This window comes from Ranitomeya imitator, chromosome 2 (assembly GCF_032444005.1).
Source record: "Ranitomeya imitator isolate aRanImi1 chromosome 2, aRanImi1.pri, whole genome shotgun sequence".
NCBI lineage: Eukaryota > Metazoa > Chordata > Amphibia > Anura > Dendrobatidae > Ranitomeya > Ranitomeya imitator.
Window position 1 is genome coordinate 467,623,633 of NC_091283.1, and position 26,138 is coordinate 467,649,770.

Sequence of the window (26,138 nt, forward strand, 5' to 3'; positions counted from 1 at the left end):
AGCCTCAATGTGTGACAGATCTCACACTCTCACACCTTGAGCCAGCTAAGCTCAGAACTAAAGTCTTGCTTGCAAAATAGATATCATGCAGTCTAACTGCTTTATTGAGTCAGCTTTGATTTCATAAGGAGAGTATGGTCTTATCATATGTCTTGGTCATACACTGGTTACATTTTCAAGATCTCTGGACTGGCCTGAACGTCTTCCAGGGTCTCGATCCATTCTAGCACCACAGGGTGGGGAGATATGTACAATGGCTAATAGGAGCCAGGTAGGAAAGCTGTGTTTGGTCTCAATGCGTAGCAGGGTCCTTGCCGGATTCAAAATCAACTTACTAGGACCATTAAAGAGTTATAACTCATCATCGGTTTTCGAGTTCTTTGCTGCTAGAGGCAGGGGGAGGGGATTTAAATTTTGCCCAGATGGCAGGATGGGATTGACTCAAAGAGCGTGCAGGACATCACGTTGGTGAAAGTGGGGATAGGGATGTAATAGTGACATCAGGCGGGGTGGCAAGGTGTGGGTTCATCACACTCCCCATTGATTAAGGGCCATAATGTTTTTATTTTCTGCTGACATTGCTGTATGAGGCTTGTTTTTGGTGGGATCAGTTGCAGTCTTGAATTACATTATCCATTTTTGGGGGTAGGGGGTATATTCGAAGTACAGTGAAATGGTGAAAAAACTGAGATTCCGCCATTGTTTTTTCTTCTGGATTTGTTTATTACATTGCTCATTGCGCAGTAAGAATGACCTGGCAGTCCGATTCTCCGGGCCGGTATGATGTCCATGATGCTAAACTTGTAGTTTTTTTTTAGATTTCTGTTTCCATCATTTTCCACCTGAGATGCAATTTTTTTTTTTTTTGGGGGGGGGGGGGGGGAACTGTTGTGACTGCGGAATACAAATCTGGACTTTTTATTTTCTTCTTGTCGGCATTTAACGTCTAGTTAAAACAATTTTAGATTTTGATAGACTGGACTTTTATGTACACATCGATACCAAAGATGTTTATTGTTTTACTTCAAAACTGGGAAGAGGGGCGATTTAAACTTAAAAAAAAACACATTGTAGTCCCCCAGGGGGGTTCTAACCTGCGGTATACAGTATAGACTGCAAGACCACAGTATATAGTACATCATGGTCTTCCTTGGGGTTCAGGGTATAGCGGTATCCTCAGTGGGGCGACCCGGGCTTCCATGGTAGCTCTTGCAATTGCCGGAGGATGGAGGGGGCTCCTGAGCTCGCTCCATACACATGCACCCTGACGTGCGTGATGGGGGAAGGCTGGCAACAGACTTGGTGGTGCGCCAGGTGGCACTTTCCATATGGGCATCCTGCAGACCCCTATGGTCATACCGGTTGGGAACATGTAGTAGTTCTGAGGGACACTAATAGGGGGCACGTGGCATTACCCATGGGGCATTCTGCCTGCCGCCATTTATGGGTGGAATTCTCCTGGCATTAATACTAGGAGCAGACTGATCAGCCCCATTTTTGGGGGGTTGTCAGCGTCGCATTCTGTGGACCTGGGCAGGTTCTGGGGCCGATGGCTCCTGGGGGCCCATAATCCCATTGGTAATGTCCACCATGTCTGTCCCTGTGGCATATTGCTCCGATCACAGCATATTAACGCTAAAAACCGGTGTGAATGGTTGGAAATGGGGGAAGGTGTCCCATCCCCCACCATGACCACTGGCTGCTGAGGGCATTGTTATATAAGGGGTAACCGGACTTCGCTGACACAGTGCACTACTACATGTACTGTACAGAGACTACAGGGCAAGTTCTTCAGGGACCCCAAGGAACTATTTGCTGTGATGTTCTGCCTGTTCCCCTCTGTATACGGCTCTTTCTCCGGCCTCACTGCAGATGGCGAGAGCAGAGCGAGGTGACACCCGACCGGCACGTGAAGGTCACCGCCTGTTCCTTTAAACGCCGGCTCCGGGGCGGGGCTAAGTGACGCACATCCATGACGTAGGCAGCAATGTCGCTGTTTCCGATTGGTCGCCGCCTTTGCCTGGACTGCGCACTGATCGGACGCCCGTGTCACTTGACTTCTGGCGGGCGGAGAGATCGGATCACCGGCAGCATGAAGATCTGGACCTCAGAACACGTGTTCGAGTAAGTATTGGGGGCCTCAGTAAGTGGTGGGGCCCCAGCAGCCGGTCGGCCTCCTAATCCAACGTTTCAGATCAGGGCGCAGATAATCCGCTGTGTGCCGGACTACAAGTCCCAGAATGCCTTACGGGCCTTTGTCTTATATATATATATGTGTGTGTGTGTGTGTGTGTGTGTGTGTGTGTGTCTCCAGTGAAAGGCATGCTGGGATTTGTAGTTCTATTTTACAAATGGCTGATTGCACTCGGAATGAGCATTAACCGCCAATGGGAATTGCAGGGATTTTGTTCTGATGATCATCGATTTGGCTGCAGCGATTGCAGTAATCATTAACCCTCTCTAGTAACCGACATTCTCATATTAGCCTCCACATTACTGCTGAGCGGTGATGTCATATACTTGGCAATGATGTCATCTATGTTTCTGCAGAATTTGGAGGCTGTGACGTCATCGGGTCCGTGTGACCTCATGCTGTATATGATGACAAGCATCCATGAACACTATGGGGTGACGCAGTGTCATGGTTGCACTCCATTGTCTTTTTCCAGTGATCCCCGATGGTCAGTGTGTGCCCGCTCCAGCGCTGCTGTGGTTTCTGACCTCCCCAGGGTGTACAGGCGTGGATGCAGTGTCACTGTGTGATTATCACGTGGACCTGTCACAGCCGCATTCCTTATACACCGGTCATTTCTGGATCATCCGGTCCTCCAGTTATTGGACGCCAAAAGGTCGTTCTTTACCAGTAAAGTCCGGAATTGCCAGATTTTCTGTTATTTTAGGCTAGGGGTCCTCAAACTTTTTAAACAGGGGGCCAGTTCACGGTCCCTCAGACCATTAGGGCCGGAATATAGTTTTTTTTTTTTAAACTGAACAAATTCCTATGCGCAATGCACATATCTTATTTTAAAGTAAAAGAAAAAAAAACAGGAACAAATACAGTATTTAAAATGAAGAACAAGTAAAGATAAATCAAACTTACCGGTACTTCAATGGGAACTATGGGCCTGCTTTTGGCTAATGAGATGGTCAGTGTCCGGTTCTATCTATATATATTATATATACACACAGCGCTACACAAAACAATATACCAGCAATAAAATTGCCCACACAGAGACATACAGACTGCACTGCCCATCAATGCAGCCTTGCCTGTCAATATCCTTTCAGCCTCACCAGTGCCCATATTGGTGGAACTTCGCTTTTACCTCAGTCTGGTGTGGTGTGAGAGTCCCCAACAGGCAGGTAAATGTCCCTAATAGGCAGCATAGTCCCCAACAGGCAGGTAAATGTCCCTAATAGGCAGCATAGTCCCGAACAGCTAGGTAAATGTCCCCAACAGGCAGCATAGTCCCAAACAGCTAGGTAAATGTCCCCAACAGGCAGCATAGTCCCAAACAGCTAGGTAAATGTCCCCAACAGGCAGCATAGTCCCAAACAGCTAGGTAAATGTCCCCAACAGGCAGCATAGTCCCAAACAGCTAGGTAAATGTCCCCAACAGGCAGCATAGTACCCAACAGGCAGGTAAATGTCCCTAATAGGCAGCATAGTCCCCAACAGGCAGGTAAATGTCCCTAATAGGCAGCATAGTCCCCAACAGGCAGGTAAATGTCCCTAATAGGCAGCATAGTCCCCAACAGGAAGGTAAATGTCCCTAATAGGCAGCATAGTCACCAACTGACAGGTAAATGTCCCCAACAGGCAGGTAAATGTCCCCAACAGGCAGAATGGGCAGCATATTCCCCAACAGGCAGGTAAATGTCCCCAACAGGCAGCATAGTCCCCAACAGGCAGGTAAATGTCCCCAACAGGCAGAATGGGCAGCATAGTCCCCAACAGGCAGGTAAATGTCCCCAAAGGCAGGTACATGTCCCCAACAGGCAGCATAGTCCCCAACAGGCAGGTAAATGTCCCTAATAGGCAGCATAGTCCCCAACAGGCAGGTAAATGTCCCTAATAGGCAGCATAGTCCCCAACAGGCAGGCAAATGTCCCTAATAGGCAGCATAGTCCCCAACAGGCAGGTAAATGTCCCCAACAAGCAGAATGGGCAGCATAGTCCCCAACAGGCAGGTAAATGTCCCCAACAAGCAGAATGGGCAGCATAGTCCCCAACAGGCAGGTAAATGTCCCCAACAGGCAGAATGGGCAGCATAGTCCCCAACAGGCAGGTAAATGTCGCTAATAGGCAGCATAGTCCCCAACAGGCAGGTAAATGTCCCTAATAGGCAGCATAGTCCCCAACAGGCAGGTAAATGTCCCCAACAGGCAGAATGGGCAGCATAGTCCCCAAAGGCAGGTAAATGTCCCCAACAGGCAGCATAGTCCCCAACAGGCAGGTACATGTCCATAATAGGCAGCATAGTCCCCAACAGGCAGGTAAATGTCCCTAATAGGCAGCATAGTCCCCAACAGGCAGGTAAATGTCCCCAACAGGCAGCATAGTCCCCAACAGGCAGGTAAATGTCCCCAACAGGCAGAATGGGCAGCATAGTCCCCAACAGGCAGGTAAATGTCCCCAACAGGCAGAATGGGCAGCATAGTCCCCAACAGGCAGGTAAATGTCCCCAACAGGCAGCATTGTCCCCAACAGGCAGGTAAATGTCCCTAATAGGCAGCATAGTCCCCAACAGGCAGGTAAATGTCCCCAATAGGCAGCATAGTCCCCAATAGGCAGGTAAATGTCCTCAATAGGTATCATAGTTCCCAACAGGTAGGTAAATGTCCCCAAAAGGCAGTGTAGTCCTCAATAGGCAGGTATAGGCCCCCAATAAGCAGATGTGTAGGCCCCCAATAGGCAGCATAGTCCCCAACAGACAGGTAAATGTCCCCAGCAGGCATGTTAGAATGGACCCGGCGTAAAAAAAAAAAAAATTCCTCCGCTGCTCTGAAGAGGTGCCCTCTCTACTCCATCTTCTTCTGGCACAGGCGGCGTGATGACAATCACGTGGTCTGTGCTGCATACGGAGGGCCGCGCACCACCTATCCTCGTCATTCTGCCTGCGATTACAGGGCCCGCCGGCATTGAACTGTAGTGAAGTCATGTTTGCGCACGGACGCCCCATTTCACATCTGTTGGGCTGACTGAGATATTCTGTATCACGGCTGTATGTGTGCCGTGCAGGGGAGGAATGTCGCATCGTAATTGCTTAATATCGGAGTGCTAGACTTCTAGGGTTGGGTGCCTATCAAACTACAACCCCCAGCATGCCAACGATCTTTATAGACCTATCAGATCAAGCACCATGAGCTGTGACCTTACCCTACACACATGTACCACAGTGCCCAGACTGATCTGCAGTAGTGGTGCCGCCATATACGCCCCCCCTGTATTTCCAGAAGGGGTAACAGAGGAACATCTCCTGAATTGTTATTTCAAGTGGAAGTATTTGCTCAGAGACACATTAGGAGAGAAGACAGCTAGAATAATCCTATAATTAGCTATGAATGATTTACTTCTATAGCAAGCTGGGACTTGTAGTTCGCTGCTCGGAAGCACCAGTCTCACTGCATCACTTAATCACATGTCAGACAGGTTGAGAGTTTTCATACTGACTCATTAATGTCTTCACTGCTTTAATAACCACACCGTGTCATTGTCTTCCTGGACTTCTACCTAACTGGTTAGTCCGTGGTGGCACATGGACACTGCATCCGTCCTGTAATAAATTAGATTGCAGATTATCAGATCATTTCATAAACAGAAGACATCGTCCCTACGGTTATTCATTGCCCAGCTGAGATTTGAGCATTGTTATATAGAGGGTGAAATAAAACATTGAACATATTGAACATGTCACCAATTTTCTAAGTAAATATATTTCTAAAGGAGCTATTGACATGAAATTCTCACCAGATGTCGGTAACAACCCAATGCACACAGGCAAAGAAATCAAACCATAGATATCCATAAATTGTGTAATAATGAGAAATGACACATGGAAAAATTATTATACACATGAAGAAAGAGAGGTGCAAAAAGCCATGGAAAGTCATAACACCAGCTGAACTCTATCAGTAATTAGAAAGCAATCCTGCCACTTCGTGAAAAATATTAGCTGGTTCAACTGATGCAAGGTGCCACACAAGAAACATCTCATGATTGGCCGAACCAGTGAGCTGTCTCAAGACCTTCAGAACCTGATTGTTGCTAAACATACTGATGGCATTGGTTACAGAAGAATTTCTAAACTGCTGAAGGCTCCAGTGAGCACTGTTGGGGCCATAATTGGGGAGTGGAAAGATCATCATTTCACTATAAACCGGCCACGACCAGGTGCTCCCCGAAATATTTCAGACAGGAGTGAAAATAATTACTGTACCAGAAGAGTTATCCAAGAGCCAAGCACCACCTGAGGAGAGCTACAGAAAGACGTGGAATCGGCAGGTACAATTGTTTCAAAGAAAACATTAAGCAATGCACTCAACCTCCATGGCCTGTATGCAGGCTCACCACGCAAGACTCCATGGGGGAACAAAACGCATGTTCAAGAGCGTTTACTCATCAACGTTTAGACAAGCCTGTAAAATACTGGGGGAATATACGAAGAATGTAAGTCCGCAAGGACAGGGTCCTCTCCCCTCTATACCGGTCTGTCATTGTAAATTTGTTTACTGTTAATGATATCTATAACCCTGTATGTAACCCCTTTTCACATGTACAGCACCGTGGAATTAATGGTGCTATATAAATAAATAATAATAATATAGTCTGGGCAGATGAGACCAAAATTGAACATTTTGGATGTCATAATACACACCATGTTTGGAGGCCAAAAGGCACTGCATATCACCCCAAAAGCACCATACACCAGTGAAGTTTGGAGGTGGGAGCATCATGGTGTCGGGCTGTTTTTCAGTATATGGCACTGGCAAATTTCATATACTTGAAGGGAGTTATGAATGGACAATGTACCAAGACTTTTGATAAAAAAAAAAAAAAAAAAATCTGCTTCCATCTGCCAGGATGATGAAAATGAAACGAAGGTGGACATTATATTCTAGCAAGACAATGAACCCAAACACACAGCCAAAGACACTCAGTTGGTTTCAGAGAAAATAAAGTTGCTAAAATGGCCCAGCCAATCGCCTGACCTGGATCCATTAGATAATTTACCAAAGGAACTAAGGCTCAGAGTTCATAGAAGGAGCCTACTGTACCTTCAGGATCTGAAGAGTGGTTGTGTGGAAGAAGGGGCCAACATCACACCTGAGCAATGCATGCGACTAGTTTCGGTGTCTTGAAGCTGTCATCACCGACAAAGCCTTTTGTACCAAATATTACATTTCAGTAAGCGTGTTCAATGAATTTTCCCTGTGTCATTTCTCATTATTTCATGTAATTTATGGACTCTATGGTTTGATTTCTTTGCCTGTGTGGATTGTATGTTGCCAACATCTGATGAGAATTTCACGTCAATAGCACCTTTTAAAAATATATTTACTTAGAAGATTTGTGACATGTTCAATATTTTTCACCTGCTGTATGTATGTGGAGGCAGGATTCATTTGCGGACCACACAAATCAATATCTTTTGGAGGACACTATCCCTATCATCCCAGCTTGCATTGGCTCTTAACAGGCAGCAATCGATTGCATCTTGCCTGCACAGTAGCATAAATTTAGATTGACTTTGCGCACTGTGAGGACGGTAACGTGTCAGTAGGATTAGCCTCATCTGTGAGGTCAGGAGCGACACCCGTGTAACCGTCCTGATATTTTTACCTGCAGAAGTGCTCCCGCCTCACATTTCCTACCCTATAGTTGGCGGTGAAAGGGTTAACTGATAGGGTGGCCATGGTGCTAGGGCTGATGGGACCTGCATGCCTTTCTCATTAGTGCTGGAATGTTAAAGGGGGAGGGGGTCCCAGTGAGGTCGGCCCCTTCCTCGGAATCACGCTTTTTTCCATTAGAGCATTGGCCATAGTGTCCTCTCTGTTATCAGCCGTGGGGACGAAGTTATATATACCGTAATTGTAAAATTTTGTAATTGTTGGGGGAGAGATTTTTCGACACAAGCTCATCCTATAATCCTACGTAGGAGACCGCAGCAGCTCTAGTCTGAAGCGGCTGATAACAGAGAGATCTAACGCCCCCATCCTTATTTCAGAGTGAAATGACGCCACTTATCGGATATTACCCTTATTACTGTGCTCTTCCCGTATTGTACAGGAAGTGTCTTCTTTTTACAGTCTAATGCAACAGTCGCTTTGAAGGTTGTCCGCACATGCTGGGAGTTGTAGTTTCGTAACAACCACAAGTGTAGATCAGTGTTACCGTCTGATGGGCTATAAGATGGCTGCTCCCAAAGGACATGATAGCAGGCGCAGCCCTTGTGACCACTATCCTCATTCAGACGTCTCTGGGTCCCGTTACCCATTGAGGTCTATGGTGTTTTTCACGTCTGGTTTTATGCGGACTATGTGTTACAAAATCTGTCGCACACAAAATGAACTATACAAGTGTATGGGTCTGTGATAATCAGATGGCACATGGGTGGCATCAGTGGACAGTCCATGTGCGGCCCATAACGTTAACATTGTAATGGATAGAAGCTGTGTAATTTATTTATCCCTACATGTAAATCACTGATGAAAATCGTATCCTGAACACTGATGGTACTCAGGTGATTTTTTTTTTTTTTTTTGCATACATGAAAAATCACCTATGTCTGGTTTCACGTGTCCGATATTCAAGTCCGAGTGTGGGCCGCAATGTCCGACCCAACTGCAGGTCTCCTAGGTATACTTGTGTGTGGAGTTCAGGTCAGGAGACCGTTAATGTCAGACGTGTGAACCCGGCCTGAGGGAGGCATAGTCTTCATTGCCACACTGCAGAATAATTTGGGGATGTGCTTTGCTGTCACTGGAGTTTTATGTAGCCTGCAGAGAACTGAACGTTCAGGTTGTATACACAGGCTGGGTGGCTCCACATTGCTCAGAGAGCAGGGGACAGACCTGTACATTCAGTAATTACCCTACAATGGGAGGTCATGACAGGTATTGTTCTTGGATAATTACAAATCTCCCCTAGAAGTCATTAGAGAAAACCGTGCACAACAGCATCATCGGCCCATTCTGGAGGGTCTGGACCCTCATCAATCAAATGTATATATGGGATATTCTGTGAATATGCTATACGTAATTATAACCATGGAAGCCTTCAGTATTCCCCTTTGACAGGGCTGTGGAGACAGTGTCCATTTTAGTGGAATTGGATTCAGTATAAAAGGGACTGATTCTGACTCCTAAAATATATAATAATTTGCATACAGTGTTTAAATGCAGGATGTCCTGAATGTTTTCATAATTTGGGAAAGTTATGAAATGTCTGTTCTGTTCCTGACCTAAGAATCTTGACATTTAATGGAGATGAATCTGTGCTGCACTTTATGTACATGCTCAGTAGTGAACAGTGCTGTGGGGTCGGGGATATTGAGGAGTCAGAGTACTAATAGGTGGTTTGACTTACCGATTCCATAGCCCTGGCAGCTTAGATGGTGGGATGTTCGGTGGAACTCCAGTTGATCAGCTGTTATCTCTCGTAACCACACGCAGCCCACTATAGTCAGTGGGTAAGCATACATGGTCATGTAACTCCTCCATAGCGATAGATGCCCAGTTCTCCTCTGACTAATACAGAGTCCTCTGTTATGTTGGTGAGCAGTGTCCTGGTCGTATTAGAGGGAAACCCATTAACCTGCAGATATATTTATTATTATTGCACCATTTATTCCATGGCGCTCTACATGTGAGGAGGAGTATACATAATAAAAACAGGTACAATAATCTTGAACAATACAAGTCACAACTGGTACAGGAGGAGAGAGGACCCTGCCCGCGAGGGCTCACAATCTACGGTAAAGCTTCTGAACGCTGTGGGGAGAAAATGAACTTTATTCCCCCTTCCGGCAGCATTCCTTTCAGTCATGGTATGAGTATAGAGAGCAGCGGCTGTAACCGCACTCCCATCTGACTAACATATGGCCCCAATGCAGAGTCGGTGTCCGAACCCGCGTCGCCCACCAGAATGAAACCAGAATGCTGCCGGGGGAAATAGTTAATTTTCTCTCAATAGCGTTTGGCGAAGTGTGGGTGCAGGGAAGGTTAATAACACTAGTAACCTGCAGATTAACCCCATATTGGTTGGTTAATAGTGTTTTTCTGGTGACCAGTTCCCTTTAAGTCTATGCAGACTGCAGCTCCACTTCTCCAGAGTGCAGAGTAATGCAGAATTAGAACATTGTTCTGTTTTTTTTATTACAGCCACCCATGGGAGACTGTTACAACAGCCGCTATGCAGAAATACCCGAATCCCATGAATCCAAATGTGGTTGGCGTGGACGTACTGAACAGACACGTGGACGGCGGAGGGAAGCTGCACAGCCACCGGCTCCTCAGCACAGAGTGGGGCATGCCTAGCCTAGTCAAATCGGTAAGTGATATGACAGTCTTCATCGTCCACTGCGGGGCCCACTCCCCTCCCGGAGCCTTGAGCGCAGGGAACGTTGTGTGCCGTTCTACCGTCCATGACCTTTTCAAGGCACAAAGGAACGGCAATGTCAGCAGAGAGCTTCCATTATAAGCACAGACTATGCTGGGACTTGAGCCTTTAACCCTTGAGCATTGAAGTGCGTACATTGAGATGAGTGTAGAAGCAGGCTATCACAGAAAGGTAGCACCTCCTCTGTCAGCGTGAAATAAGCAATTATTTTTTTGGTTCTTTGTAGATTATTGGGGCATCAAGAACGAAGACCTATATCCAGGAACATTCGGTGGTGGATCCTGTGTCCAAAACAATGGAACTGAAGTCTGCGAATGTAAGTGATAGAGACGTCCTTGTACATGGCATTCTTCAGGACCGGGGGAGTCTAAGGTTCACAAATCATAGGCTGCTAACACATAAAAAGCCAATAAAACCTATCGGGTCATAGTTTGACTGACTGGTGTTTTCTTCCCTTCATACAGATCACCTTCACACACATGATATCTGTGGACGAAAGACTAGTCTACAAGCCACATCCTCAGGATGACAAAAAGTGAGTGCTGGCCTGTGCCGTAATGAGTGTGTGTCAGGGAGGCACCCAGATTGGAAAACCCTAGGGAAGATGACCTTTTTGCTAACAACCTACTCGCATGCTGGGAGTTGTAGTTTTATAATAGCTCATGAGCCACTGGATAACAGGTCTGTCTCACCCTTGTATGATCCTCTTTTTTTGTGTTTTCAGAACTGTCCTGACCCAGGAAGCCATCATAACTGTGAAAGGAGTCAGTCTGGGCAGCTATCTGGAGAGCATGATGGCAAACACCATATCCAGCAATGCCAACAAGGTGAGCAGTCTGATAACCTGCATCTGGTCACGGCTTTGCAATACATCAGTGGGTAGCGTGCCACATAGCTGCTTGGATTCTAGTAAATATAGGGCTATACAGCAACTTTGGGTGCACAACCAGTGACCGCTGTGTGCTGCTGCTGCTGCATCACGGATGTGAATGAGGTTGTTTGACACCACCACCACCAGAGGAAGATGTTAAGAGACCGATGGAGGATAACTGCAGCAATTTGGGGGGTGGCCTTTTGTATAATAGGATCACCATGGGACCATTTTCTATTTATTTTTATTTTTTTTACAGTCTGAGTTGCTGTAGAAAATCTCGAGTCTGGTGGTCTGGATAATGCAGCCCATGTCATGTCTCTATTCTTCCACTTGCAGGGCCGGGATGCCATGGAGTGGGTTATTGGAAAACTGAACACAGAACTGGAAGATCTGAAAGCCACGACCAGAGGAGGTCTCAGGACGACCATGGCTGCCGCAGCCTCTGTAGAAGAATGATCCATCGTCACTAGGTGTTATACTGGAAAGGCTGCAGCGTCTCTCCGTGCACATAACCTATTTATTCTTATTTAAGAATGTATCTTTATTAAGTAGGATTTTTTTCAAATTGAAGCTTGGAGAGAAATGTCAGCAACGTGGGAACAAGTAAAGCCGGGGACCAGGCTGCGGAATGACATAACTGTAGCATGGCCTCTTCCCAATAAACCCATTTTCTAGTGTCGGCACAGTTGTGACGTTATCGTACCCGCTTCATGGCCACTGTCGGACCAAGGGTCATGTTACACCAGCACCTCACATCCATATCTCTAGCGCCCACAGTCTTACATGGCAGAGGTCGCACTGCTCCATCATACCGCTCTGAGAATGTTTCTGCCATCATAGATACGCGTACGTCTTGCATGCCAGAACAGGTGAGATGTCCCTGAACCAGTGACCAATGTACATGTAGCAGAGCTGGGTTTGTCATTTGTCACAACCCTTTGTAGCAGTTTCTAGGTAAATGACAATCTTGGCTTTGCTATATCTGGGAATCCATCTACTTTGTAGAATCTAGTTATTGCCCAGGACCGAATTCCTGCAGTGTTAATTGTATTTAGAAGTCACCGTATGATCCTGACTTCCAGTTTTAGCCTATTGTTCCTTTTATACAGCAGCCATATTTGTAAGGCGCAGTGCAAATAATTCTGACGGTGTCACCCAGAGAAACTAGTAACTTGCACTAGTATATCGTGAATTTCCCTCCCCAATATCTGACCACCATTTCGGTCTATCAATGACTGGCAGCCATGTTTTCCAGGTGACCAGTGATTACGTGCATTGAAACGAACGTCAGCTTTTACCTCAGCCTGTCATTGCGTGGATTTGACTACATGCATCCAATGCGAAATGCAGATGTGGGAACTTTGTGCTGATCTATGAAAGAAAATATTTTACTTGAATTTTATTTGATGGGTTAAGTAAAAGTTCGGGAATGTGAACATTTTTTTTTTTTTCTGAAAGAAAAGCTTATGAACGTACTACTTAGTTAATGGTCTACTCTATTGCACAAAGAAAACGGTGGTAGTTGTAATGGAAGGGTTAATATTTAAAGAAACCGGTCTCGGACACATTGTTAGATTTATTTATATTTTTTTTTAATTATTCATAATTACTAAATTGGGATTTTCTTCCTCTTTGAAATAACAGAACATTTCCAATGACAGTCGTGTTTTCCTGTGTATTGGAATTTAAATCTGTATTTAAAGGGGGTATTCCAGTCAAAAACATTTATTTTGGAGGTACAACTGATGAAATTGCAACAACCAGTTTTTGTGAATAAAGCAATGGCTAAGTATAGGTGTTGCGAACATCCTGTGGCGTGAGGCAGCCATGATGGGACCAGGGTCCTGCGTTCCTCCTACCTGCTGTCATCCCCAGGTGCTGCGCCATCATTGTGGCGTGTGACACTCCTGATTGGACCAGGGTCCTACGAACCTTGTACTACTTACTTTTGTCCTCGGTGCTACGCCATCATTGTGACATGTGACACTCATGATAGGACCAGGGTCCTGCAAATTATTTTGCTCAACTCAAATTTTAACTTTTTGGCCGTGAATACCCCTTTTGATTTACAACAATCTCCTTTTTTTTTTTTACACAGCTCCATAATTGGATAGTCGCTTATCGGCGAAACACCAGCAATAATGTTTTGCTTATTAATATTGACTAACGGAACATCTGCGGTTCCAGACAACTAAAAGAAAAATTATATATTGGTCCAGCCAATGCTGGCAGATTCAGTGGAATTGCCCAAAATTGCATTTTTAGTCTTCACTTGTACTTTAATTTCTAACAACCATTATCAGGCTCAGTCTTTAGTATTAGTATGGTAACGACGGTTCCACCAAATTGGCATACAAAAAAAATGTTCTTGAGTAATATTATATACTTTTAACAAGTGACCTGCCTGGCAGCCATTTTGTGTCCAGCTCTGTGACAGGGATCATAATATGTGATGAGACAAAATGGCTACCTGATGTGTCAAAACTGACACTTGTGAACATGCTGGCTGTAACAACCATTCAGCGTGCGGCTTTAATTTTTCCCGTGCATTAAGCAACCGCTGAGTGGCTACTATAGTGAGCAAGGTTATATCACATTTTATGAGGCAGTTTTGATAGACAAGGCCCAATATGTCCAGTTTAAAGTTATTTGAAGGACTTTGTCAGCACAAGCCTTTTTCTTAGGCCAGAAAGTAAGGTACTGTTTTAATCAGTGTTGTCGAACCAGTAGCCTCGAAGTTGTTGTGAAACTACAACTCCCAGCATCTCCTGACAGTTGCAGGCTATCAGCGGACACTGGGAGTTGTTGTTTCACAACAGTTATTCAGTCACAGGTTCGGGACCACTGGTTTAAGAAAATTACACAATATTGTGTTTGCTTGTGTGAGAGTAATGTAACATGGCCTTACCTGTACAGACAATAAGGGTTAAACAGAAAAATGTTTTGTATGATGAGCACTCCTGAGTTTATTTTTATATTAACCTTGTTGTTCATGTTATGTATGTGATGTCGATGAACAAATGCCAGTAAAAGCTGGAAACGGAGCAGAAATGTGTCTGTCTTTTATTGGGCTCAAAATGGCGAGTAGATGTTGAAGGACACTAAATGGATCATTATTTAACAAGTTGATGGACATAGACCAGCCAAAGTGCCCCCATACTGGACCAGAATTCCTAACTGACTGGGACCGTCGGAGGGGCAGACTGCACAAAATATTTACAGTGGTGCTCCATGCCCCACAGCCCACACAGTCTGTTATGGGAATCCCTATGGCATCCCTGGGCATTTGATTCATCCTCTTAGGCCACATTCACATGCTCAGTATTTGGTCAGTATTTTACCTCAGTATTTGTACGCCAAAACCAGGAGTGCGTGATAAATACAGAAGTGGTGACGTGTTTCGATTATATTTTTTCCTCTGATTGTTCCACTCCTGGTTTTGGCTTACAAATGCTGAGGTAAAATACTGACTAAATACTGAACATGTGAACGTGGCCTTTAAAGCGGCTTCAGCTTCATTCACTTCTGCATTGGAAGGTGAGTGGCTCGGTGACATATCTACAGCTGTCTGCCCGGATTACATTCAGTACCTGCCGCTTGTGATCCAGCAGATATCTATAAACGTGAGACAACTGGTCCCACCACCTCCCGATGCAGAGGTGAGCAGAGACAGACTACCCCTTTTCATGAAACCCTAAAGAGTTTTGATTCCTAAAAACAAACTAGCCCCCCCCCAAGCAAATGAGCAGCTCAGTCCTCTTGGTAAATACAGATACCCCTCCTCACATGTAAAGCGCCATGGAATAAATGGCGCTATAACAATAAATAATAATAATCCAAGAGTAGACCTCCTAAGTAAATAACAAGCTCAGACCAGGACCCTGACTCCCTATTAAATACAGACCATGTCAGCTGACTGGTGCTGCCCATGGTCTTTGCCGTATGAATCGTGCAACAGCTTCATTTTTGCAGCCTTTTAAAGAGAACCTGTAAAAGCCATCTGGAGACCATACGTCTAAAATTACTAGTTTGGGGCCGGTCCCCATTGACTTCTCCCTGCCTCGCTCCCAAAGACTGACTAATCTCTCGTGTGTGGGTGTGTGTGGAAAAAAAAAAAAAAAAAAACACGGCTGCAATAACACAGCCAGTGTCTGATTCATGTTGCACTTGATTTGGGAAACATAAATCCACTGACCGGTTCAATTTAATAAATCTGTAGAAGATTTGACCCGTCTCATGGCGGTGTGCAGCTCCATCCTGTGGCATGGATCCGTATTTCAGCCGAGTTCTGTTGTAATTTAAAAGTGATAACCATATCCTGCGTTCAAGACTGTATTCACACTTTGCGGTAGTGCAGCCATGCCCACCTAAAGGGACTAATAAACGCACAAATTTGCAGGTAACCCCTCAATGGTAAGGCATATACTCATTTGTGGCAGTGGTGTGCCATCCTAAATCTTAAAATATCAAACAGTGAAATATGGTAATTTTTCAGCACGTCGGCATTTGTGCTCACTTTCACAGTTTTAATTTTAATTGACGACCTGAACAAACTGCAGATATTTGCCTGTCCTTGCAGTCCTCACTCCCTGGTGCCGCATACAACATCCTCAAGCTGAGATGTGGAGCCTTGGACTGCAGAGGACCGGAGAGGTGGGCCTTGGCCCTCAACAATTGCCAGATTTACTAATTTCTACACCCTATTCCTTTTGGAATACAAAAGTACTAATGATGAGCGAGCATACTCGAATTGAGTAAGGTGTTATCGGAGAACCCTCAGGTGCTAACCAAGTGTCTTCAGTGTGCTCGAAAAATGTTTGAGTCCCCGCAGCTGTATGTGTCGCGGTTCGACAGCTGGAACACATGCAGGGGTTGTCTCTTGTTAGGAAATCCCTTCACGTACTGCAACTGTCGATCAGCCATGAGTAGTGTTGAGCATTCCGATACCGCAAGTATCGGGTATCGGCCGATATTTGCGGTATCGGAATTCCGATACTGAATTCCGATACTTCCCGCGTATCGGATACCGGAATCGGAAGTTCCCAGAATTCAAATTGAACGCAGCAGCCAATGAGGAATGAATGAAAGTGTGGGCACATCCTGTTTAGCATGGTGGGCATGTAAGTACTGGCAAGGCTTGGATTGGCTGCTGAAATGATGTCACTCTGCACTATAAAAAAGCGCTGCCGCCATTTTGCGCTCACTCTGCTGTGATTTCAGTTAGGGACAGGACGCTGTGTTCTAACTGAGGGCCAGTTGAGCTAGCTAATTGCTTTATTTTCCTTTCCAAAGGCTAATTTAGCAAAACGCTGTGTGTTCTTCACTGTTCACCTTGCTCTTGCCTTGCAGCGCTGTTTTAACAGCGTTCTGCAAGGTCTCTGTGTGTGTGTGTGTGCAGCTCACTCTGTAGTCTGTGTGCAGCCATATACCCGGTTGTATTCAGCTCAGGGGGGGTTCACACTGCCTCACACAGTTGTTCTTTTTTGCTCTTAGTGCAGCCTGCTGCACATTTTTTCTCAAATTTCCTATTAGTGTTTTTCCACCAGTCTCCAGCTCTATTGTGGAAAAACACTACATAGGATAACCTAGAGGGGGGTTTTTGGGCCTTGCAGCGCCGTTTACGGCTGTCTGCACGGTCTCCGTGTGAGCCCAGCTCGCCCTGTAGTCTGTGTGCAGCCATAGCCGGTTGGATTCAGCTCAGGGTTCGTTACTGGCTCATACCTTGAGAAAAATTTTCCTTTTTTTCAAATAGTGCAGCCTGTTTAAAATTTGAAAAAAAAAATTCCTATTAGTGTCTTTCCACTCGTATCCAGCTAAATAGTGGAAAAACACTATATAGGATAACCTAGAGGAGGGTTTTTTGGCCTTGCAGCGCCGTTTACGGCTGTCTGCACGGTCTCCGTGTGAGCCCAGCTCGCCCTGTAGTCTGTGTGCAGCCATAGCCGGTTGGATTCAGCTCAGGGTTCGTTACTGGCTCATACCTTGAGAAAAATTTTCCTTTTTTTCAAATAGTGCAGCCTGTTTAAAATTTGAAAAAAAAAAATTCCTATTAGTGTCTTTCCACTCGTATCCAGCTAAATAGTGGAAAAACACTATATAGGATAACCTAGAGGAGGGTTTTTTGGCCTTGCAGCGCCGTTTACGGCTGTCTGCACGGTCTCCGTGTGAGCCCAGCTCGCCCTGTAGTCTGTGTGCAGCCATAGCCGGTTGGATTCAGCTCAGGGTTCGTTACTGGCTCATACCTTGAGAAAAATTTTCCTTTTTTTCAAATAGTGCAGCCTGTTTAAAATTTGAAAAAAAAAATTCCTATTAGTGTCTTTCCACTCGTATCCAGCTAAATAGTGGAAAAACACTATATAGGATAACCTAGAGGAGGGTTTTTTGGCCTTGCAGCGCCGTTTACGGCTGTCTGCACGGTCTCCGTGTGAGCCCAGCTCGCCCTGTAGTCTGTGTGCAGCCATAGCCGGTTGGATTCAGCTCAGGGTTCGTTACTGGCTCATACCTTGAGAAAAATTTTCCTTTTTTTCAAATAGTGCAGCCTGTTTAAAATTTGAAAAAAAAAATTCCTATTAGTGTCTTTCCACTCGTATCCAGCTAAATAGTGGAAAAACACTATATAGGATAACCTAGAGGAGGGTTTTTTGGCCTTGCAGCGCCGTTTACGGCTGTCTGCACGGTCTCCGTGTGAGCCCAGCTCGCCCTGTAGTCTGTGTGCAGCCATAGCCGGTTGGATTCAGCTCAGGGTGCGTTACTGCCTCATACCTTGAAAAACAATTTCCTTTTTTTCAAATAGTGCAGCCAGTTTAAAATTTGAAAAAAAAAATTCCTATTAGTGTCTTTCCACTTGTATCCAGCTAAATAGTGGAAAAACACTATATAGGATAACCTAGAGGAGGGTTTCTTGGCCTTGCAGCGCCGTTTACGGCTGTCTGCACGGTCTCCGTGTGATTTAAACTAGCTCTGTAGCCCGATCTGCACCAAAAAAAAGGTTAAGTTCACCAAACACAACTTACACTTGTGTAGGCCACATTTGAAAAATAATAAAGTTTAGTCCACAATTTACAACATTAGTGTTTCTTACACCTGTTAGGAGGAGCATTACAGGAATAAGCACACTAAGGCCTTAGTACTTTTCTGCTTATCTTTATCTGTCAACCAAGATGAAGAGGGCAGGGAGTAAGGCACGTGGGCGTGGGCGCGGAGCAGGGAGAGGAGCAGGGAGAGGACGTGGTGATTCTGTGCCTGCTGCGGGCGCCGGTGACTCGTCGTCACTCAGTTTCAGCAGGGAACAGTCCTTCATGCGCAGCTTTGTCGGAGAGCGCCGTGCACCGCTGCTGCGTGAAGACCAAATTGAAGCCGTTGTCGGGTGGATGGCAGCTAACGCCTCGGCATCGACTTCAGTTAGTGCCACATCCTCTCAGGCACAGAGCACTGGAGAGCAGCCATCTGTCTCTTCACCACCTGCCAAATTGGCCAGGCAGTCAGAGAGCCCAGGACAGGAGCCGTCTCTACTTCTGTTCTCTGAATCTCTTGGCTTGGAAACAGGGGGCCAGCCAAGCAGCATTGGAGAAATGGAAGAAGAGGCAGTGTGCAGTGATGCCCAAAAGCTTTATCTCTCTGACTCTGAAGAGGCAGGTGGGCCAGTGCCTCCGGTGACCACAGCGCAGTACGCATCTGATGATGAAACTCAGGTGCCGCTTTCTCGTGCGTACTGTGCTGCTGAGACTACCCAGGAGGAGCAGTTGGTGGCAGAGGGTAGTGGAGATGATGAGGTCCTTGACCCATCGTGGCGTGAGGAACAGGAAGGTGGTGGGAGCAGCTCAGAGGAAGAGCTTCCTCTTACGGGCCAAAGAGGGAGAGGGAGGGGGAAGACTGCGGAGCCTGTAGCCTCCACTTTGGCACCCGTTAGGAGCCTGTCTCTTTCCAAAGCCAAAAAGGGCGCTCCCAAGACTTGCAGTGCCTGGTCCTTTTTTGACACAGTTGCAGATGACATTTGTTTTGTCAAATGCAAGCTGTGTCATCATAAAGTAAAAAGAGGGAAAAATGTCAGCAACCTCAATACCACAAATATGTGGAAACATGTGCGGACCAGGCACGCGGTGGAGTTACAGAAACACACTGAAGATGTAGGCCAACCAACAGCGGCAGCTACCACCTCTTCAGCTCGTGTTGCCTCTTCCTCCAGCTCACGCACAGCTGGTTTGGCTTCCTCCCAGAGACCTTGTGTAATTCCACCCACAGCACCACCTTCCTAGTCATCCTCACACTCCCAGTCTACTCTACAGCCATCGGTAGTACAGGCATGGGAGAAAAGGCGGGCATTCTCGGCCAACCACCCCCGAGCACAGGCTCTGAATGCAGGCATTGCCAAACTGTTGTCCCTGGAAATGCTCTCGTTCAGGCTGGTGGAGACTGACAGCTTCCGTGACTTGATGGCATTGGCAGTCCCACAGTACAAGGTGCCCAGCCGCTTTTACTTCAGCAGGCAGGCTGTCCCTGCCCTGCACAGGCATGTTGAGGCAAACATAAAACATGCGCTACTGAACGCCGTCAGTAGCAAGGTCCACCTCACCACCGATGCGTGGACCAGTCAGCATGGACAGGGGCGATATGTTTCCCTCACTGCCCATTGGGTTAATGTTGTTGAGCCAGGTACAGATCGTGCGAGTGGCGCAGGACGTGTCCTGCCCACTCCAAGGATTGCAGGAATCCAGTCTGTACGCATCGACTCCTCCTCTTACACCAGTTCCTCTGATTCCTCTCTGCAGGATCCGTCACAGTCCACCCCCACATGGACCCGTGAACGTTTACCTATGACCGACATGAGCACAGCCGTGGCCAAACGTCAGCAGGCCGTCTTGAAACTAGTTTCATTGGGGCATCGAAGCCACACAGCGCAGGAGCTCTGGAATGCCATAAAGCAGGAGAGCGATGTGTGGTTACTGCCAGCGAATCTCCAGCCAGGCATGGTAGTGTGTGACAATGGCCGAAATCTGGTGGCAGCTTTGGCCCTTGGCAACCTCACTCACATCCCATGTCTGGCACATGTGCTCAATTTGGTTGTGCAGAGTTTTCTGAGGGACTATCCGGATCTTGATGCCCTGCTGCACAAGGTCCGCCTAGAGTGTGCTCACTTGCGGCGTTCCAGCTTGGCCAGATCCCGCATTGCTGCTCTGCAGCGCCGATTCCGCCTTCCGGAACACCGCATCATATGTGACCTACCTACCCGGTGGAATTCCACGTTACATATGTTGGAGCGGTTGTGTGAGCAGCAGCAAGCAGTTATGGAGTACCAGCTGCATCAGGCGCAAAGAAGTCGCAGTCAGCGCCGATCAGACTTCACAACCACAGAGTGGGCCACTATGAAGGACGTCTGCCAGGTTTTGCGTCCTTTTGATTATTCCACGCGGATGGCAAGTGCAGATGATGCACTAGTCAGCATGACTGTCCCCCTTATCTGCCTGCTTCAGCAAACTTTGCAAGGGTTAAGGGATGATGTGGTGGAAGAGGTGGAGGATGAGGAGTCACCTTTTCCATCAGCTTCTGGAGAGTCAGCGCCACGTGGTTCCTCACAAAGGGGTACGCAGGGGCCAATTTGTGAGGAGGATGAGGAGGAGTCAATGGAGGAGGAAGAGCTCCGTCCAGAGGAGGGAGCGACACAATTGTCCAGTGGTCAGTGTGTACAGCGAGGGTGGGGTGATGACGAGCGGGCAGAGATCATGTCTCAAGCAGGGGACAGCGTTTCTGGGCCGGTTGGCACTCTGCAGCACATGGTGGATTTCATGCTGCAGTGCCTGAGAAACGACCGCCGCATCGACCACATTCTCAACATGCCTGATTATTGGGTGTTCACCCTCCTCGATCCTCGCTACCGGGACAACGTCCAAAACCTCATCCCTGCGTTGACCCGGGAGCGTAAATTGCGGGAGTACCACGACACACTGGTGAATTCCATCATCTTCTCCTGTCCAACTGAGAGGAGTGCTGCTAGTGCTTTACAAAGCAGCTCAGTGCGTCGAGGCAGTGGGGGAGGCTCTGCCCAAAGAGGGAGCAGAAGCAGTGCCTCTGCCCAAGGCAAGCCCAGTATGGCACAACTCTGGCACACTTTTGTGTGCCCGCCCCAAATGTCTACACCATCACCGGCGGCTCCAGTCAGCAGGAGGCAACGGTTCCGTCAGATGGTGACAGACTACATGGCTTGCCCTCTTACTGTACTCCCAGACGGCTCTTCCCCGTTCAAGTTTTGGGTCTCTAAGCTGGATACATGGCCAGAGCTAAGCCAGTATGCATTGGAGGTGCTGGCTTGCCCTGCGGCTAGTGTCTTATCGGAACGTGTCTTTAGTGCCGCAGGTGGTGTACTAACAGACCGTCGCATGCGACTATCCTCCGATAACGTTGACCGGCTTACTTTCCTGAAAATGAACCAGGCCTGGATCTCGCAGGAATTTGCCACTCCTCTGCCTGATTAAGTAATTGGGTGTCATCCAGGTCTCCTGCTGTGTTCATCTTTCTACCACCTGAACTGCTATTCCTGGGCTCCAACACCGCCAGTTGCGGCTCAGAAGTGCAGGCTGCACAGTAAAAACATACGACCCAGTGTTATTGGGTTTCAGTAACGTCAGCTGATCCCCAGCTGTGTAGCCGGCAATGTGTCCTGCGACCGCCACGCTGGCACAACAACCTAAATGTAAGGGAACCTGTCCCCCCCCCCCCCGTCGTTTGTTACTGAAAGAGCCATCTTGTGCAGCAGTAATGCTGCACAAGGAAAAGGTAGCTCTTTTTTTTTAGCTCTTTGCACACGCAGAACTTAACACTTATAAAATGTGTTCACTGATACCGTTATACCGTCCCGGAGCTGGGACTTTCCTTCGTAATGTGACGCAGCACAGCCGTCATTCCTACCCCCTTGGTGCCATGCGCTGCCTCCTCAGCGTTGTTTTAAGCTGTCACGGAGCCTGCGCTGTTCTGTTATCCCTTGGGCATGCCCTATTTGCGCTGCCTGTCTTCTGACATAATTTGGTGTCAGGCTGGCTGCGCCTGTGCGGCCGCGCTGCCCGAGATCCCGCCTCGCAGTGTCTTCTGATTGAGTCACACTGCGGGCCTGGGATCCATGGGCATGCGCAGTGCATATCTTCCCCTCGGGCTCTCGCTCATTTCCCTCCGCCTTCTTTAGACTGTGCGCCGTCAGCTGATCCCTAGCATGCCACGGCCGTGACACCGCACAGTCTGAAGAAGAGGGAAGGAGGGGAGTGAGAGTCGAGGTTATGCACTGTGCATGCCCATGGTTCCAAGGCCCGCAGTGGGATTACGTTAGATGAGACTGCGAGGTGGGATCTGGAGCAGCGTGGACGCACAGGCACTGACAGCCTGACACCAAATTATGTCAGAAGACAGGCAGCGCTAATTGGGCATGGCCAAGGGCTAACAGAACAGCGCAGGCTCCGTGGCAGCTTAAAACAACGCTGAGGAGGCAGCGCACGGCATCAAGGGGATAGGAATGACAGCTGTGCTGTGTCCCATTACGAAGGAAATTCGCACCTCCGGAACGGTTTAACGGTATAAAGGGACACATTTTTAGTGTTTACTTCGGTGTTTGCAAGGAGCATAATTAAAAGAGCAACCTTTTCCTTTTGCATCCTTAGTGCTGCACAACATGGCTCTTTCAGCTACAAACGTCTTGGGGGGGGGGGTTAAAGGTTTCCTTTCAACTTGCTCCAATCAGGCTTCGGCCTACACTCTGTTCCTCTGCTCCTCCTGCTGTCCCTGGGCTCTAACACCGCCAGTTGGTGCCTGGAAGTGCTGTGTGCACAGTCAACAGTCGCTCCTCTGTTATTGGGGTTCAGTAACGTCAGCTGATCCCCAGCTGTGTGTGCGGCAATACCTCCAATCTGCTCCTCCTGCTGTCCCTGGGCTCTAACACCGCCAGTTGGTGCCTGGAAGTGCTGTGTGCACAGTCAACAGTCGCTCCTCTGTTATTGGGGTTCAGTAACGTCAGCTGATCCCCAGCTGTGTATCCGGCAACGTGTCATGCGACCGCCACGCTGGCACAACTAAAATGTAAGGGGACCTGTCCCCCCCCCCCCCCCCTAGGCGTTTGTTACTGAAAGAGCCACCATGTGCAGCACTAATACTGCACAAGGGAAAGGTCGCTCTTGAAATTATGCTCCTTGCAAACGCTGAACTACACACTCATGTAATGTGTCCCCTCACACCGTCCAACCGTCCCGGAGGTGGGACTTTCCTTTGTAATGTGACACAGCACAGCCGTCATTGCTACCCCCTTGGCACCGTGCGCTGCCTCCTTAGCGTTGTTTGATTCCGTCATGGACCCTGCGCTGTTATGTTATCCCTTGGCCATGCACAGTTTGCGCTGCCCGTCCTCTGACATCATTTGTTGTCGTCCTGGCTGCGCCTGTGCGTCCACGCTGCCCGAAATCACACCTCGCAGTGTCGTCTAATGTGATCCCACAGTGGGCCTGGTATCCATGGCCATGCGCAGTGCATATACTAGCCTCTCACTCCCCTTCTTCACGCTTCTTCAGACTAGGCGGCGTCAGCTGATCCCTAATAGCATGCCACGGCCGTGACGCCGCACAGTCTGAAGAAGCAGGAAGGAGGTGAGTGAGAGGCGATGATATGCACTGCGCATGCCCATGGATCCCTGGCCCGCAGTGGGACTACATTAGATGACACTGCAAGGTTGGATCTCGGGCAGCTTGGACGCACAGGCACTGCCAGCCTGACACCTACATGATGTCAGAAGACGGGCACCGCTAACTGTGCATGGCCAAGGGATAACATTACAGTGCGGGCTCCGTGACAGAACCAAACAACGTTGAGGAGGTGGTGCCCGGCACCAAGGGGGTTGGAATGACGGCTGTGCTGTGTCACATTACAAAGGAAAGTCCCACTTCCGGGATGGTTTGACGGTGTGAGGGGACACATTATATGAGTGTGTACTTCAGCGTTTGCAAGGAGCATAATTTTCGGAGCCACCATTTTCCATGTGCAGTATTACTGCTGTACAAGATGGCTCTTTCAGCAACAAATGCCTGGGGGGGGGGGTTAAAGGTTCCCTTTCAACTTGCTCCACTGCAGGCTTCGGCCTACACTCTGCTCCTCTTTGATTCCCTGGGTTTCAACACTGTCAGTTGCCACCTGGAAGTGTTGTCTACACAGAAAAAAACACTAGGTGATGTGTCAGTGGGGTTCAGCACCGCCAGCTGTTCCCCTGCTGTGTAGTCGGCAACGTGTCCAGCACAAGCCACGCTGGCACAACAGAACAAAAGCTGCCACCAGTGCAGGCTTCGGCCTACACTCTGCTCCTCTCCTCCTCCTGCTGACCCTGGGCTCAAACACCGCTAGTTTTTGCCCGGAAGTGCTAGCTGCACAGAGAAAAACACCAGCCAATGTGTTAGTGGGGTTCAGCAACGCCAGCTGTTCCCCTGCTGTGTAGCCGGCAACGTGACCTGCAAACGCCATGCAGGCACAGGAACTGAAATTAAAAGGGAACCTGGCCCCACCCCCCCAGGTGTTTCTATGTATAACAGCCACCTAGTACAGCAGTACTGCTGCATTTGTACAAGGTGGCTGACTTTTTCTCCTTGCCCACGTGGAACTCAACACGTACAAAATGTGTCTCATTGAGACCATTCCACTGTCCCTGAGGTGTGACTTTCCTTTGTAATGATACGCAGCACCCCCCTTGGTAGCGTTTCCCGTCTTTTGTCATCATGGTTAGCTGGCTGCGCCTGTGCATCCGCCCTGCTAGAAACAACGCCCCTCGTTGTCATATTTATTTTGTCAGCGAGGGTGTGGTTTATGGGCACGAGCAGTGCATATGTTCGCCTGTCTTAACTCATCTCCTTCCGCCTTCTTCAGACTGTGCGGCCTCCTGGCCGTGGTAGGCGATAAGGGATCAGCTGAGGCCGCCCAGTCTGGAGCAGGTGTAAGGACATGTGTAAGCGGCCAACCTATTTACTGCACAAGGCCACGAATCCCAGCCACGCAGTGTGATTTTTTGAAAACACACTGTGGGTCTGGGATTCATGTCCATCGCTAACCGCAACGGCCGACATGAAATGAGGTCAGAAGACAGGAAGCGCTCACAGCGCATGGCCAAGGGATCACAATAGCGCAGACTCCTGTACAGCAAATAAGAACGCTCAGGAATCTGCGCCCAGTACCTAGGTGCAAATTTTGACACCTGTGCTGCGTCTCGTTAAAAAGACAAGTCACGCCTCCACAACTGTTTGACAGTATAATGGGCTAAATAGTGTACGTGTTTTAGTCAGCGTGTGCAAGGAGCAAAACAAATAGAGCAACCTTTTACTTGTGCAGCATTAATGCTGCACAAGGTGTGGCTCTTGTACCTTGCAACACCTGAGGGGGGGGTTAAAGGTAACCTTTGAAATTGGTTCAACTAGGCTTCGGCCTACACTCTGCTCCTCTACTCCTCCTGCTGACCCTGGGCTCAAACACCGCTAGTTTTTGCCCGGAAATGCTAGCTGCACAGAGAAAAACACCAGCCAATGTGTTAGTGGGGTTCAGCACCGCCAGCTGTTCCCCTGCTGTGTAGTCGGCAACGTGTCCAGCACAAGCCACGCTGGCACAACCGACCAAAAGCTGCCACCAGTGCAGGCT

The 26,138-nt window shown here is 47.9% G+C and overlaps 1 protein-coding gene across 1 annotated transcript; it reads left to right on the plus strand.

Moving 5' to 3' along the window:
* Positions 1–2,017: 2,017 nt before the first annotated feature.
* On the plus strand, positions 2,018–14,539 carry PRELID3B (PRELI domain containing 3B). Its single transcript, XM_069751226.1, has 6 exons — positions 2,018–2,124; positions 10,384–10,552; positions 10,848–10,937; positions 11,086–11,156; positions 11,346–11,448; positions 11,832–14,539. Exons 1-6 carry the CDS (start codon positions 2,093–2,095, stop codon positions 11,949–11,951), a joined length of 585 nt encoding a protein of 194 aa, XP_069607327.1. The 5' UTR covers positions 2,018–2,092; the 3' UTR covers positions 11,952–14,539.
* The last annotated feature ends 11,599 nt before the right edge of the window (positions 14,540–26,138 follow it).